Here is a 17,337-nt window from a genome sequence, read left to right on the forward strand (position 1 = left end):
CCAACTCATGAGGCAGCTCACTCCATGTTTGGGAAGTTCAAGGATGTTAGCAGGTTTCTTCTGAAATCAAGATGTAATTGGCCTCATTGCTACTATTTCTTCCTTTGGGCAACAAAGAGAACAAGTATAATGTTTTCTCCCTATTAGAGCCTTTCAAATACTTCAAGACAGCTGTCATGTCCCTCCCGAGTCTTCTCCAAGTCACATATCTCCAGTTTCTTCTGGTGATCCTCATATGATATGGACTCGAGGTCCTAGAAAAATATTAATATGTAAAACAAAATATGAATCAGGTTTTTTAGTTGATGAACAAAACATTATATGAATGTGTAGGACTTACCATAATAATTGTTAGTAGATCATAAATTTAGACCTAGAAGGGAACTTAGAAGTCATTTAACTCACCTCTTTTATTTAACAGATAGGGAAACTGAGGCTCGGTGAGGTTCAGTGACTTAACTAAGGCCACCTAGTATTAAGTGAGGATTCAAATGTAAGTTCTCTAGTTCCAGGTCAATATTTTTCTACTGTGGTACTATTATGCTATGCTGCTTCATCTTTGAGGCATAATTATATCACAAACATCTTAAATTAAAACTCCTTAAAATTGTCTTCTCATTCCAATGTTCATTTCTCAAAATTGGGAGAGTCTAACAAAAGATAAGCAAATAGCTGAAAAAAACAATTAGAGAATTTTGAACTGCCTTTTGGCATGTTCAGAATGGAAACATGGAAGAATCTACATATTTCTCAGCATCAAATGGTACCTTTAAAATAGAAAAATTATAAATAAATGTAAAGGATCAGAAATATTGAACATATCCTTTAAGAACCATAATGTAGTAGAAATAAGAATTGATACAGGTAGCACAAGCAAAAGATACAGACTTAAATAGAAACAATAATGACATTTAAAATACTGAATGAATCAAAGGACAAATTGGGGGAAAAACCATGTTTCTATGTGAAAGAGAATAGTAGCAATGAGACAAAAAATTGTTTCCCTTTAGCATTAATTTAAAAAGTTATGCTTATTTTCTTATATCCCAAGAAGATTAGAACTTCTTAGAGTTATTGGGATGTTTTCAGGTACATGTTGGAATGGAAGACTCCAAGGTCCTGTCTAACTAATTCTATGATTATGATATTCTGTGAGATGGCCATTAAATGCCTAGCCACAGTTTTAAATTTTATGTCACTGTAATTAAGTGATTCCTGAGCAGCACAGCTGCCCTAGAACTTCTAAATAGGACTGCTTGGATTGAACCGTGGTCATGGCCAAAGCCAGACTGATTTTATTGAATTGTCTCAGTGCCTTGCAATACTAGCTAAAGTCTGAAGTGAGTCAGCCAGACACCAAGATGGTGATTTATTTATTGGCAGCTACTTTTATTCTGTGAAGTTTGCATCCTTCCACTTCTGTCCTAATTAGCTGAGACAGAATTAGCCTTGGTCGAATCCTTCTATCATCTGCCAAAAGGGGTTTGTTGAGGGTAAGGCTTTAAAGACAGGGATTAATTTGTCTTCATCCTCCTAATGTGCTGTACATCCCAGATTTGAGACATAGGGTCAAGGGACCCTACTTGTATAGGGATACAAATGCAATCCGAATAGCTGGCCCAGTTCCCTTCAAAATCCACTCATCTTCCTAACATCCTATTTCTGTCAAGGTTCACAGCCTTGATGTTATCATTAGAATGTAATGTCTCTGCAAGCAGGGACTGTGTGTCCAGTGCTTGGCATATGTCTCCAGTGCTTAGTAAAGACTTATGGATTCGTCCTCAACTTTTCACTCTTTATAACTTCCCATATGTTCAAACAGTTGTCAAATACACTTTCTACCTCTGCATCTCCCCCCATCTATCCCCTTCTCCCCATTCACAGGAGTTCACTCCCCTTTTCAGCCCCTCACCCCCTCTTTCTTGACTAGAGTAGCTGCTCATTGTTCTTCCCCTTTCTCTAATCCATTCTCCAAATAGCTGCCAAATTGATATTCCTAGAGCACAGGTCTGACTGTGTACCTCCTTTATTAAAGACACACCAGTGGCTTCCTATTGATTGTAGGACGAAATAAAAATTCCTCTGATAGTTAAAGCCATTCACGATGTTGGCTCCAACCTATCTTTCCAGATAGATGTTAGCATGTGGAAATGTATTTTACACATCTCATGCCATATCCATTTTATGTTCCACCCTGACTGGCCAACTTCCTGTCCTGCTATACACACCATTCCACCTCTGTATCTTTGCTCAGGCTGTGCCACCTACCTGGAATGTGCCTCCTCCTCGAAGCCTTTTGACTCTAAAAATCCTGAGTTTCCTTCAAGGATAAGCATGAAACCTTTCCTGATCACCTCAGTTGTAAGCAATTTCTACCATCTCCAAATTACTTTTGTATTAATTTATCGGTGATAAATCGATTGTCGATAGAATGTAAATTCCTTGAGGGAAGGGATTGCTTCTCTTTTGTCCTTGTATTGCCATTCCCTGGAACATAGGACGTGTTGCTCTAAATGCCTATTTGAATTCCTTCTCTTTGGGATTTGTGAGATGGGTTCTCAAGAAGACAGTGATGGAGCTCAAACAGCATTTCTGTCAAAGCATTCCCTCCCCCCCCCCGCCCCGCCCCCCGCAGCTCTCAAAGTGCTTTTGGTTGTGGGTTAATATTCTGAAAATCACTGATTGCCTGAAGCCAGCTCCAATAGCAGTGGGGAAGAACCCTTGCTTGTCCTCAGGTGCAGGAGAGCATGAACTCCAAGGAACAGTGGGTTTGTGGGAACCTTGGTTTGGAGCTTGAAGGGCAGGCAGGAAGGCTGATTTATAAAAGGGGTGGGGGGAGGATCTTTTAAGCAAGGGAACATTCCACAGAGAAGTCTAGGAAAGAAAACACAAGCTTTCTTAAAAATCTGGGTGACCTGATTTTTTAAATAAATTAACTTTCACATTTAAACTGTCTGGTCAAACTGGTCTTTTTCCTGCTTTTCACACACAACACTCCATCTCCCATCTCTGCACCTTTGCCCAAGCTGTACCCCATGCCTGAAATGCATTTCTTCCTTGAGTCAGCCTCCTGGATCCCTAGGTCCCTTCAAGACTCAACTGAAATGATGCCTTCTACAGGAAGGCTTTCCCGATGCCTCTAGTCCCTTCCCCATCTGCCAGCCTCCATTTTATATTTATTTTGTATTTCCCTACACATGCACATAGTGTTTCCTTCGCTTGAGTGTTAAGTAAGGAGCTTGGGGACCTTTTTTGTCTTTGTATACCTGGCACTTAGCAGAGTACTTGACAGTATAGTAATAAATACTTGGTGATTGACTGATCGATTTATTATTGATTGGATTCAATTCAACAATTTGTTCAAAACACCATACTAGACAAGTTCAATGCCCTGACCCAGAACAAGAAGCAAAGGCTAAATGTTGACTCCAGACCCCAGATCTATTTCTAAACCACACTGTCCAATAGGGACAGTTTGTTGAGGATTCCCACCAGTATCCCCTCAGCCCCTCTGCTCAGTGGTGCCCCCACTCACCGGCTAGGGCCTGTTCTGCCTGGCTTAATGTGATAGCACTTTGCCTACAGTAGGATTTAGAAACATGCTCTGGAATCTCAGATGAGAGCTGTGGGATTGGGAGGACCTAGGAGACCAGCTAGTCCAAACCTTTCATTTTATGGACAAGGAAACTAAAATCACAGATGGTTGAGTAACACATGCAGTGAATATCAGAGGCAAGACCTGAACCCAGGTCCTCTGACTATAGAACAGACCACAAGAGACATAGCCGCAGGCCTTGACTCTGATACTTACTAGCTGTGTGACCTTGGGTAAGTCATGTCTCTGAGCTTCAGTTTTTTTCAGCTGTAAAAGGGATACTAATACTTGTGCTATCTGTCTGATGGGGATGTTGTAAAGAAAGCCCATTGTAAACCTTAAAGTGCACTATAAATGTGAATTGTCATTAAATTTATGATAATTACCATCTCACTTTTCCTTGTATCATAGCTTGGGTTTTTTAGGTATTTCTTTCCTCCCCCATTAGATTGTAAGCTTCTTCAGAGATGGAACTAGAAAGAATGCCAGATCAGTCCAAAACTTGAATTCCAGTCCACTCGCTGCCTATGTGACCCTAGGCAAGTTACTAAAGCTCCCCATGCCTTAGTAAAACGAGAGAGTTGAACCAGATCACCTGTAAGGTGCTTTCTAGCTCGAACTCTCCTGTCCTATCAGTCACATCCTATTACCCTGTGCATGACCTGGCGCCAGACTTGTGGCAGAGCCTTCCGAGTTCACATGGATCTTGTTAGCCACGGTTGGACACACTGTACCTTGATTGCCACATAGCGATGTCATTTTGGTCCTCTTTGGCAATAGGACAGCCACCAACCAATATAAATTGTTCTCCTGGTTCTGCTCATTTATGGTGTAAATTGTTCTGCCTTCCAAAAGATTAACTAATGTGATAAATGTATATTAATGTACCAGAGAAACAAAATGAAAAAAAAAGTAGCCCTAAGTAAAATTCATGCTTATTATTCTAGAGATAACGTCCACTTTGGAGGGGCTCTCAGTGATGGCAAGGCAATGGCATGGTAAGGTCTGAGATGAGTAATGAGTGGGTAGTGCCAAGGGAAATGTTGGGGGGGATGGGTTCTTTTGCGCCTTATCTTACACCGTATGGTTGGCTGCCTGATAGCACGTTCTGAGGGGTTGTGTCCCTGGTCAGATATACTGGTGAGCTCTGTACAAGCCTTGGTTTCCAGAGAAAGAATGCATTGGAGACCCGCCATTAATACAATCATGTTGTGAAGGAACGAAATATACTAAGTGGTTTTCATCCTTCTCTTGAGTTTTTACTGATCTCTTAGATTTATTGATAATCCCAGGGGGAAATATCCCAGATGTGGAACTGCCCAAAATGACTCCTGCTGAGCATCTCAGAAAGCTGTCTCTCCTTGGGGAAGCTGGGACATTGGAAGAAAAGAACTTGTATAGATTAGCAAGTAGGATGGCAGCAGGAGGTAAGTCTAATACCTTAGCAATCCAAATGGGCTGGCCCCCACTGATTTTTATGGATTTGTTTTTCTAGTGTACATAACGCACATAGATGGCTTTTTCTTTCTTGATGGACGATCTCTCTTTCTTTCTCAACCTCTTCTCCCTTTGCTTTTAATTTTTAAAAGTTTTATTATCTTTAAAATTTTTATGCCTCTATTTTTAATACAACCTGATGTATGTCTAGTGGAAAGAAAGCAAACCTGGGAGTCAGGAAGACCCTTGGGTTCAAGTTTTCTCGACCCACAGTGGCTGTGTGACCCTGTGCAAGTTACTGAACCTGTGGGCATCCCAGGTAACTCCAAGACTATGAGTTGCAAAATAGTTGGTAATCTGCACAAGTAAATGAAGTGGATTCATGGGGAGTTTACCAACTCAGGTCTTATCCAAAACAAATAAATCTAATGCAATATAATTGTATATTAAGTCTTTAGGGGTCTTGTTGTGGGCTCTAGAGTGTGGATAAAAAAGTAAATATTCTACCAGCTCTGATTCCCACATGTACAAAGATTCTGTTCAGCATAGGATAGATGACAGCTGAGTAAAATTTCCAAAGTGGCATACCAGATTTTCAACCCCTGCCATGGTGTACAAGAAGACACAGGCAGGTTTTCTTGGGGAAGGGATAAGTGCAAACTTTCTTTGTGTATTGGATAGAATGCTGGATTTGGGGTTAGGAATACATGGGTTGGAATCTTGCTGTGTGACCCTGAGTCACACTCTCTGATTCCATTCCCTGATCTGTAAAAGAAATAGAATAATGCCTATAAATGAAGCCCCCAACTCATAAGATTGCCATGGAACACAGACGTGATAATATATATGAAGCCATTGTCAGCCAACATTTTTATGGGGGATGGTGATGTCATCAGGAAACGGATGTCCAAATTAGAAAGGACCCATGTTCCATCTTCAGCATGGATTTCCTCCTCATTGCAGGGAAGAATCAGAGGTGATGAAATGGTAGCCGGCCCCATCACGTGCATTGTATTCTTGCTGTGGGCAGAGTCACAGCGTGTTTCTAGTGGACTCTGAAGCATGCCAACGGGAGAACTAAATCTTGGGATCCTTAGTATCCAATTGATGAATCATACAACTTCCCAAGTGTGTGCTATCTAGCTTGCCTGAAATAGTAAAAAGCTATTTCATCCCTAGTCTTTCTAAATACAGAAGCATCTCCCTACATCTGAAGGGAATTTGAAAGGAACGCCAGCAGGTAGTTATTGTTCCTGGGGTGGGTTTTTTCCTGAGTAACAAGTTGATCTGATTTCTACTAGAATTGCACCAGCAACAAGAGGTGTTGATGAGAAATCCTGTGATGACTGTCAACCCGCCGCTGATAGGGTCAGGAACACAGAGAATCCAATCTGTTCCCTCACAGTTTGAAGCTCAGCTTATGGACAGGTATATTTTTCTCCCCTATGATATTTCATCCAAACACAAGCTAGAACGGTTCTTGAGTCTGCACAGAATCACAGTCTCCGATTTGGAAGGGACCTCCCGGGCCATCAGGTTCAGTTGGAACCTCACAACAACAAAAGACCTCCTAGGTCATCCCTAACAAGTGGGCATCCAGCCCTTGTTGAAGTCTGGGGAGGGGGAATCTACTTACCCATTCTACTTTGAAATAGCTCTAATTGTTAGGATATTTTCCCTGATATTAAGTCAGAATTTACCTCTTTAAAACTTACATCCATTTCTCTTCTGCCCTTAGGGGCCAAGATGAATCAGCCATTAAAAAGCGTTTATTAGGTTGCTGTTATGTGCCAGGTACTACACTAGGCCTTGAGGATGTATCCAAGAGTGAAACAGTCCCTTCCTTTAAGGACCTGATATTCTAACAGAATCAAGCCCAATTTTCTCCCTTAGGATCCTGCTTCACATACTTGAAGACAGAATCCTTTGGCTGTTTTCTTGCTTAACATTATTTCAATTTCATTTTGGCCTCTAGGCCACTGGGGCCACAGTTCTGTGCTCTGCTAGTGATCTGCTTGAAAGCTTCATCACTAGATGGAAGTGACTTGGTTCTCCAATGGCCAACTGAACACAGAACATGAAAGCCCACAAGTTGAAAGAACTGGCTTAAGATAATTGCCAATGGAGGGAGCCACAGTCTGTTGCCTGAGGGCCAACCTATGACTGGCTAGCTTCAGGGGAATGAGTCTGGGGCTATAGAAACTATCAGAAAGCGCTTATATGGAGAGGGATGAGGATCTGAGTTGGTGAAAGAAGTGTTCACCCTGAGATGTGGAAGTAGACAGGTACAAGGACAGAGTCAAGGTCAGATATTATCTGCATGGTGAGGGGATGGGGGAAGTCATCAAACACCCTCCTTAGGTAACTCTGGTCTCCACGGCAGCAGCTGTTAGAATTGTCAGATTTGACATAGCAAAGCACTAAATTTGTCCCACCCTTAACACTCCTCACTTTTGCTCCTTCCAAAGAGAGTGGCATTCATTCGATGAATAAATATGGACTAAGCAGTTAGTCACTGGCATTCCATGTGCCAGACACTGTTAGGTCTTTGTGTAGGCTGATATATGTGATATAGGATATATAGTACATCCTGCATGATGTATAGGATATATGTGATATATATGTGTATGATATATAGTATATAGGGTATGTTGTCATACATCATATAAGCTCACATATATGAAGCATATGGTAGGCACAGAATGAATGCTAACTGACTTATACATGTGTATATAGGTACATATACATATATATTTAATAAATACTAGTTTGTGTCTATATATACATATATACACAGACACACATTTGTGTATTTATATATACTAGTTTCATATGTGTGTGCAATGTAACATGTAAATATCATGTGTGATATGTGAATATTACATAATTATAATTAATACACACTAATACAATATTATATAGTAACATATTATAATGTATAATAAGATTTTATATGTAATATAATACATAGTATATAATATTAATTATGTTAATTTTATTAATATAATAATGTAAATTATATATAATATGAATAATATAATATATTGCAATATAATATGTAGTGTATAATAATATAATTGCACATGTAAATCTATCAGTAGACTTGATGTGAAACAGGTTTCCGTATCACTTTCTGGCCATTTCCAATTCATGCCAGCCCAAGTTTCCAATTCCTACTAGAGGCATGTGAGCATGGTTTGGAAACATCCAGGAAGTGATTCGGAGATCTGATCCCTGGCAAGATTAAGCAAAAATAAACCCATTCAAGCCCAGGACCTAGGAGGACAGTCCAGGGGGCTCCAGTGGGAGGGGTTTGAGGAGGATGACCAGACTGGAGATCAGATTGGCTTCGATAGCATTGAGCTTGAACAATGCCTGTAATGGTCTGAAAAACAAAGATGTAAGTGCTGAAAGTCTGGGAAAATAATGACTTTGTGTAACCAGTCAATGAAACATTAGACCCAGGGTACCTATAGCACTGAGCCCTAATGAAATGACAGCTGTTAAATGAGGGGGGAGACAGGAAATCCTATGGTCATAATAGTGGAAAACCTGAGGATAAATCCAATTAGATGCTCTTACAGATAGGTCTCCAGATGTTGCCTCCCTGCCACCCTACTTGCACCCCTACCCTCAGCCATTTTCCATACCAAGTTAGCCCCTGGGCCAGTCCTTTCTCACTTCAAACCTTCAACAGATTCCTTTATTAAACTCCAGAAGGAGTCACACGCATTCTTGTACTTCTGATGGAGGAGGAGTGCTCTAAGTCTTCTTAGAGCCCAATACCTCAGGAATAGCAGGAGATCTCACCGTAATTTCCTCTCTTCACCTAGAGATTCGTTGCCTTCCGCTGACATGATGGCTCCACCTGACCCTAGACAAATCCACATCCCTTCCCGCTTGGGATCAGCTGTTCCGCCTCACATGAATATGCCCCATGTTCTGTCTAACACCGTCTACCCAGGTCTGAGCAATCAGGGATGCGGTCATGTTCAAAGTGACTGTGGGATCTTGCCTATTGGTTACCAGGCTTTTCTTTTTCTTTTTTTGTTTTCTCGCAGTTTTCAATGGTTCAGTGGGTTTTTTCAATGGTTTTTAAGGGTTTTTTTCCCCTCATGGTTCAATGATTTCAATGGGGGTTTTTTTTTTGCCCCAATGGGGAGTTGGTGGGAGAAGGGCAGTAAAGAGAAAATAAATGTTTGTTAATTACAAAAATAAAATAAATCACAAAGTACCTGTGGAATGTGGCTGCTTAGTAGGAACTCACTGAAGGTTGTTAATAATGGCAACGATACCAGCTACAGGGAAAGAAAAACTCCATTGCCCCTTTTGTCCTTGACTTAGAACTTAATAACAATATCAGATACATAACATCCAAGCTGTTGTTCTTATGAACTAGAGAGGTTTTTATGGTCACAGCATCGGAGAGACAGCTTGATTTAGTACATAGAGCACTGGCCTTGGAGTCAGGAAGGCTTGGGTTAAGATCCTGAGTTTGAAACCCTGGGCAGACCACTACTTTCTCTGTGTCTATGCCAGCTGTTAAATGAGGGGGTTGGATTCAGTGATTTCTAAGGTTCCTTCCATTTTAAAATCTATGATCTCTTGAATGGGCACCAGCCTCTGCCACTGAAGGATGAAGGTACACCTAGAGAAACCTTTTGAATATCTATTTGGAGAACTCCCATTTTCATCAATTATCAAGTGTGCTGGTAGAGCAGGAGGAGGGCAATTGCTTTAAAAAATTTTTTTTTCTTTTGCGGTTTTTGGAGGTGGGAAGGCAGGGCAATTTGTGATTTATTCACAATTAAGTGACTTGCCCAAGGTCACATGGCTAGTAAGTGCTAAGTGTCTGAGGCTCCATTTGAACTCAGGTCCTTTTGACTCCAGGGCTGGTGCTCTATTCACTTTGCCACCTAGCTGCCCCCTAAAAATTTTTTTTTAATGATCTTGTGTTATCCCCATGGGCTTCAAATCTCCTTTCACTTTTTATGCCTTTTGAAGGATGGAGGGAAAGCTATTTTTGAGAAGGAAAGAAAGAAAGAAAGAAAGAAAGAAAGAAAGAAAGAAAGAAAGAAAGAAAGAAAGAAAGAAAGAAAGAAAGAAAGAAAGGAAGGAAGGAAGGAAGGAAGGAAGGAAGGAAGGAAGGAAGGAAGGAAGGAAGAGAAATAAGAGGAGAGAGGGAAGGGAAGGGAAAGGGAAAAGAAGGGAAAGAAAGGAAAAAACCCAGAAGATTTTTATCCTTTAGTCTATCCCATAGGCAATAAGATGCAAAGGGCACCACCCTGCTGGAAGGCTGGCCCACCACATTTTCAGGCAGGCTTTGTCTTTGTTCCTGTTCACATTATCACAAGTTGCTTCTGCAACCATATTTTCTTTTCCATGTTCTATTGTGTGTTGCTCATTTGGGCCTTGGCCTGTTTTTGCTTTTCAGGATACAGCTTTCTACAGCCTGAATCTGTGGAAGCAGTGGCCAGAAGGCAGGAGTTGGTGCAGAAACAGAATCTAGCAAAGTGGGTGATTGTATGGTGGTACCTGTGAATCTCTAGGTTGTAAGAAATGCACCTGCCCAAGGCTGGTGCTTACCCCCATGAATGTAGATTTGGGAGTCTCAGTCGACTTGGGAGGGAGGTACCCTGGATGACTTTGCAATTCATTTTAACATCTCCATTTCAAATGCCTTCTCTCTCTCAGCAATGTGTCAAACTTGGCAGTCCCTCTTCAAGCCTAAAATGCTTCAGGTAGATTTAATTTCAGCCTAGAAGAGAATGTTCCTGGTTCCCCAGAGCCTCTCACCTACGGTGCCTGGAGAAAGAGAATCTGAGTCTTAGGCAAGGGTAGCAGTTCTCAAGGTATTGACTGGTCACAGATGAGAGGAGGGCATGTCATACATCTTTACTTGACCTTTGGGAGCCCAAAGGAATGACTCCTGTAAAAAATAGAGCAAACAAAAAATATTATGTAGCCCTTTTCCCCAACCCTTCTCAAAACTGGAAGATTACATTGTTTTGACTTTTAGTTAGTATTATTTTGCTGATTAATTAAGATTCTCACATTTCCTTGAAAGACTTTTTAAACTTATTTTAAAAGTTTTATTGCCAGTGAGCACTCTGATGATTTTACAACTCATCTCTTGTCCTAGGATTTCATTCTTCCCTTGATGTACTGAAGAGCCCTCTAGAAAAAAATACAAAACCAACCAATGCAAAGAGGCTGTGTCTTACAACACATACAACATTCTGTACCCATAGGTGCCCACCTCTCTACCAAGAGGAAGGAAATGTGCTTTATCATCTGTTCTCTGGGACTTAAGTCATTAAAATTAATCAGAGTTTACTGATTAGCTAATGACCAATAACAATCCCAGAAGACTCAAGATGGAGTTATCCTATACCTCCTGACAGATGCAATGGAGTCAGAGAACAGACTGACATATTTTTGGGGGGTGTGGGAGAAATGAATGGCCGATATAGGAATCTGTTTTGCTTGATTATACATGTTTGCAGCAGGGGTTTGTTTTTTCTTATATCCTCATTGTGGGGATGAAGGGAGGAAAGGAAGTGGGAGGGAGAGAATTTAGACCTGAAAATTTAAAAATTTAATTGAAAAGATTAATCAATGTTCAGCTGACATGTAGTGCCACTTTAATTTACATTCTATAGTCGTAACACTCTCTCCAGGCTACTTTCCAGGACTCCAGCACACAAGCCTTTGCTTCCTTTTAGCACTCAACCAGTTGATACCACTATCTCTTGGCAAAGACATCTCCTAAAATGGCATAGTAAGACCCGGCACTATAAAATATTCCTGCCCGGGGCTTAGTCCCAGAAAAAGTTGGGTCAGTAGATCTGCTTCCTCCTTTTCTTGGGGAAAGGGAGAGGCCCTAGAGGTGTAGAATATTGTATGTCAGACTTGGTAGATTCATTGCTGGTTTTGCTGAACTGGCTTTCTGTCTTTTTTGAAATCTTTCTCACAAGGGGTAAGCCATCGGGTCAGGGCAGAAGAGAGATATATTCCAATATGCAGGTGGCAGTAGAGATACAACGTTGCACTTGGAGTCAGAAAGACCAGAGTTCAACGTCAGTTTTCTCATATGGGAAATGAAGATGAAAAATTGTGCCTACCTCCCAGGGATGCTTTGATGATAAAATGAGATCATATTAGTGAAGTGCTTTGAAAACTTTAAAGTGCTATGTAGATGCCAACTATTATCACTATTGTTATTATTAAAAGAAAAGATTAATACAAATGAGATTTTTTTCTAAAAAGACAAAACAACACTCACTTCCGGCAGTTTTAAAACTTTCGAAGACTAACCTGTGATGGTGGTCACTCCTAAAAACTCGTAGGGTCTGCTTCTTAACCAGGGCTTTTCTGTGCCAACAGCATAGTCCCCACTGTGTAATTCCCGAGTGAAGTCCATCGGGAGGATCCTCCCCTATGACTGTAGGGGCTCAGCTATTATGAGTTTAAGTAACAAGTTTAATGTTTAATCAAGTTTAAGTAACAAGCAGAAGGTCACCAGGTGGGACCTTATCTTGAGAGTAGATGTTCATATTTTGGATGAGCATTTGGCTATTCAAATTCTCTTTGTAATATGTTCTGTTGGGTTACGTATGAATTTGTGGTTCACTTCCTGAATCTTTAGGATGGAGTTGGAAATGGGCACCATTTTTCAACAAAGAGAGATGGGGAAAACTCAGCATAAAGGACTGATGGGTTTGGGTTTGGAAACATCGTTCCTGTACCAACATGGTATCCCGATAAGCCCCATTGCATTCCGAGGAAGGAGCAGGTTTCCTGAAGTGCATCTTCCCAATGACTTCTATACGCACAGAAGCTCTCTGGATGACCTGCGTGGTAACACCAGGCTAATGACAACTGGTCCATATCTACCAGTCAGTAGCTGGCAAAAAGAGAAGGGTCGCCGGCTAGGGAGAAAAATGGGAAATCATAAAGCTTCTGGTTGTAATGCCAGGAGTTCCAAAAGCCAAGAGGAAGACAGAAATTCAGATCAGACTCTCACAATTTCAACTGCAGAAAAAGAGGATAAGAAAGACCTTGACATTGAACCACACCCTAAATATGAGCCAAGCCAAAGCGATGGGGAGCCCACCATTATGCCCACCAAGAGTCTCAAGGAACATGAGCACAGCCCCCCAAAACCCTGTGAAGAACACGGTTGGTCCATTGAAACGAATGACAGCGGTGGGGGGAACGTGAAGGATTCATGCCATTCATCAACAACCTCGAATGACAAATACCTTTTTCACTTGCCAGTCTCCCTCCCTCCCCTGCCATATGGATTTCCAGTCTTCAACAACAGCTCAATGCTCCCTCCAGGTTTGTAAATCCCTTCAATTACAGTTTAAGAATACTGTGATTTTACTTTTCCTATTTCCTTTTACATTGTCCATTCATGAAGTAAAAGGATCTGATTCAGGCTAGTGAACATTTAGGGTGGGTTCTTTAAAATACATTACATGAAATTCGATGACCTCTCAAGTCTGTGTTTAGTTGCAATGATTGTTTTGTTTTCCAAACCTATGCTAATAAGTGGTTTAATAGTAGCTAGGTGTCATGTAAGGCAGTCCAGTGTAGAAGTGGGGAGAATGTTGGGTTCAGAGCTGGGTTTCTTAACCTCTTGCAGATAGATTTCAGGGGGGGGTCTATTAACATGGATGGTTAAAAAAATTATACTTTATTTTTACTTTTTTTTGTTTGTTTTGTAATCCTATGCATTTTATTTATTGAAATATATTTAAATTATAGTTAAATTTTAAAATTAATAAATTTGAATTTAATTTGAATTTTACTTAAATTAAAATTTAACAAATTTTCTGAGAAAGGGTCCATAGTCTTTGCCAGATTGCCAAAAGGGTTCTCAACTTAAAACAGATTAAAAATACCTGATTTAGAGTCTGAAGGCCAGGGTCTGAACTCTGGCTCTGCCAGTGATGACTCATGTGACATTGGACAAGTAACTTCCCCTCCCCGGGCCTGTTATTTCATCTGTAAAATGGGACATCATGGAACATCATGGGACATCTCTCATCATGGCTGAGAGATGATTAGGGACCTTAGACACATTGAATCTACCACTCCTTTTACAGATGAGGAACTGGTCTAGATGCTTTTAAAGTCCCCTCCAACTTTCCTCTATCTGTCCTATGGTCAAAGTGAATAAGAAAGATGAAATCTACTGGAGATTAGGTTTTTATTGATTGTACCTGGGGATCCCGCCCTGGCATAACCTTTCCCCAACAGGTGCAAGATGCTTGTCAAGGAGACACAGTGAATATGTAGTAAATAACTATATTATCCTACTGAAATTAATCTATTTATCTTACTTATTTGCATACTCACAATAAACTCTAGAATTGATTTCCTTTTATAGAGAAGTACACAAAGATTAGCTCAAAGTTATGGAATACAGGCACCAAAAACAGTTGGGGATCCCTGGATTATACTGATTCCCCATCTGGAGCCAATTCCTTCATCTAAGTAGAAAGTACCTTTCATCAGCAATCCAATGAGCTTTCCTATTCTAGTGCCAAGGATTTATTCCTTTGAAATTCAAAGGCATAGGTGTTTGATTCTTTGTTTTTTTTCCCCCATTATAAAAAAATAACCTTGATACTGTTTAAAAATTAAGAAGCTGGGAAATCCATTTCTTTGATAGTGGGCGCCATCATGCTCATGTATATTTTAAACTAAGGGTGTGAGAAGAGATAAATGCAGCCTAGACAGGGGCAACAATAAACCATTATCAGAATTCTTCTTGTGCTTTCTGGGGGAATGACTTGCAGCTCCTGAAATTCTGAGATTGACTGTTAGGGAAGAATATTAACTCCTTCAGACAATATTGCTCCTGCAGTGTACAAATAAATTCCAATTGTCCCGTGAGAGAGACACAGCTTGAAGTAGATGAGAAAATTAAGGGTTTGGAGGCAGCAATGAACAGAATTTGCATCTGACAGCTGATGTGTTAGCATTGGTCAAAGATTCTTAGCCTTTTTGTATGTCTTAGACCCCTTGGACAGTCTGGTCAAGTCTATGGATTACTCAGAATAATGTTTTTTTATTTGTGTATGGGGGACCAACTGGGGTCAAGTGACTTGCCCAAAGTCACACAGCTAATGTGTCAAACGTCTGAGGCCAGAACTGAACTCAGGTCCACTTGACTCCAGGGCTGTTGCTCTCTGTTCAGAATAATGTTTTTAAATGCATAAAATAAAATGCGTAGGCTAACAAAAGAAACCAATTATATTGAAACATAGTTATCAAAAAATATTTTTAAACCAAGGACCTCATGTCCTTGTATAGGTGTATAGTCCTTGTGTAGTCCTAAGTACAGGTGGTAGTTAATGTCTCTGATTCTCAGTTTCCCCATCTGGAATATGGTAATAATAGTGCCTACCTCACAATTTTATTGTAAGGATCCAATTAAAGTGTGCCTTGCAATCCCTACAGCCTTAAATAAGTGTTAGCAGCTATCATGACCAAAAGCAATCCAACACAGGTGGGGAACAGTGGGGGTGAAATGCTGCATACACTGTCAGATTCGGTCAGTCGATAGCTTGGTTAGTTGGGCTGAATTACTTTTAAAAAATTCTTTGTTATGATCATTGGCTCTCCGTATAGGAGAGAAAGGAAGACTCTATTTGGAGATGCAAGTGATGTAAAAGTTTTTTTAAAAAAACCTATTAATTATTGTTTAAAAGAGATAATGAGCCTACCTTATAAATAGAAAGCAATCTGGACATTGCATTTTGTTGTTGCTGACATCTTGACAGTCTTCTTTATTTAGCAAATATTCTGAGACGTCTTTTTCGTCTACTAATCACCACGACAATCGATTGCGTTGTATCTTTCCCAGAAAGTTCAGAAAACTAATAGACTAGCTGTGTGCTACTGAAGAGTGGGTTTCATCCGGTATCTTAGACACATTGAGGTGAATACGGTGAATGAGGTTCAGCCCAGGATGCTCAGTATTGTGAAAGACTGACGTCATTCGTGTCTCATAAAACTTTGTTTTGTCCCTTTATGGAAGATGTTTACTGGCCCATTCCCTCACCTAGAAAATAGGCTGTCAAGCAGTCAGTCAACTGGTACATTTATTAAGCACCTACTGTGTTCTGGGTACTGTGTTAAGGGCTGGAGATACCAAAGAAAAAAGGGCATAAAAGACAAGTCTTTGCTCTCCGTTAGTGTTAAGTGAGAAATGTCAGACAAGCATCTCCTGCCTAATGCGGCCCTCTGAGTAAGGCTGATGTGTTGTAATGACTCATCTCTTGACTTGTCTCTTCACTTGAAATAGTATATTCATTTAGTTCAGTGTAAATCAGCAAACATTTCAGTATGGCACCGTGGAGAACAGAAGTTGTTGTTTCAGTCATATCCAACTCTTCGTGACCTCATTTGGGGTTTGCTTCACAAAAATACTGGAGTGGTTTGCCATGTCCTTCTTTAGGTCATTTTACAGATGAGGAAACTGAGGCAAACAGGGTGAAGTGACTTGCCCAGGGTCACACAGCTAATAAGTGTCTGAGTCTGAATTTGAACTTGGGAAGAAGAGTATTCCTGACTGTAGGGCCAGCATTCTATGCACTATGGCATCACTTAGCTGTCTAATCAGCCGACTCAGGTTCAAATCCTGTCTCTGCCATTTACTATCTGTGAAACCGTAGGAAAAGCACTTATTTATCTGGTCTTAGTTCCCTCGCTTGTAAAATGAAGATGTTGGTCTAGAAAGCCTTTAGTGTGCCTCTTAGTTCTAAATTTATGATTATCCTGTGACCTACCAAGTTCAAAGAAATTCACTGAGCAATGGGGGATATAGAAATAACCGAGCCACGGGCGCTGAGCCATGGAGTTTACAATCTAATAATAATAATAATAAATATGCAGCACATAAAGCAAAAGCTATACTACAAAATATTCCAATCAATTTGGACATTCCCTCCAGGGAAGCAGATTGTGACCCATCCAAGCTTGCTTGTCTGCCATGCCTACATCCAACTAATGCCAGATGTCTTTAAAGATCTAATAGCAATAACTTTGTTCGACCTTTCTCTAGGGTTATTAACGTGAGATAGAGCATAATACAAAACAGACCTAGAGAAATCTAATAGGGGAGATAAGGGGAAAGTGATCGTAAGTGTGGTGCTTCGTTTCAGCCACTATAGATTTTCATAGCTGGAAGGTCCCATAGCATGGGGGTGAGGGGGAGAGAGAGAAAGAGAGACAGAGAGAGACTGAGGGACAGAGATTGAGAGACAGAGACTGAGAGACAGAGAGTGAGG

The 17,337-nt window shown here is 40.6% G+C and overlaps 1 protein-coding gene across 1 annotated transcript in view; it reads left to right on the forward strand.

Moving 5' to 3' along the window:
* The first annotated feature begins 8,887 nt into the window (after positions 1-8,887).
* The window catches only part of SAMD7 (sterile alpha motif domain containing 7), a 26,981-nt gene continuing 18,531 nt past the window's right edge, over positions 8,888-17,337 (forward strand). Inside the window, exons 1-3 of the mRNA XM_069083623.1 lie at positions 8,888-8,996; positions 10,467-10,545; positions 13,011-13,240. Of these exons, the coding sequence (XP_068939724.1) occupies positions 8,888-8,996; positions 10,467-10,545; positions 13,011-13,240 (418 nt within the window). The remainder of the gene's footprint in view (positions 8,997-10,466; positions 10,546-13,010; positions 13,241-17,337) is intronic.

Source organism: Petaurus breviceps, unplaced genomic scaffold (assembly GCF_028583685.1).
Source record: "Petaurus breviceps papuanus isolate PSGF00001 unplaced genomic scaffold, PetGlider_PUasm1.0 173, whole genome shotgun sequence".
NCBI classification, from domain to species: domain Eukaryota; kingdom Metazoa; phylum Chordata; class Mammalia; order Diprotodontia; family Petauridae; genus Petaurus; species Petaurus breviceps.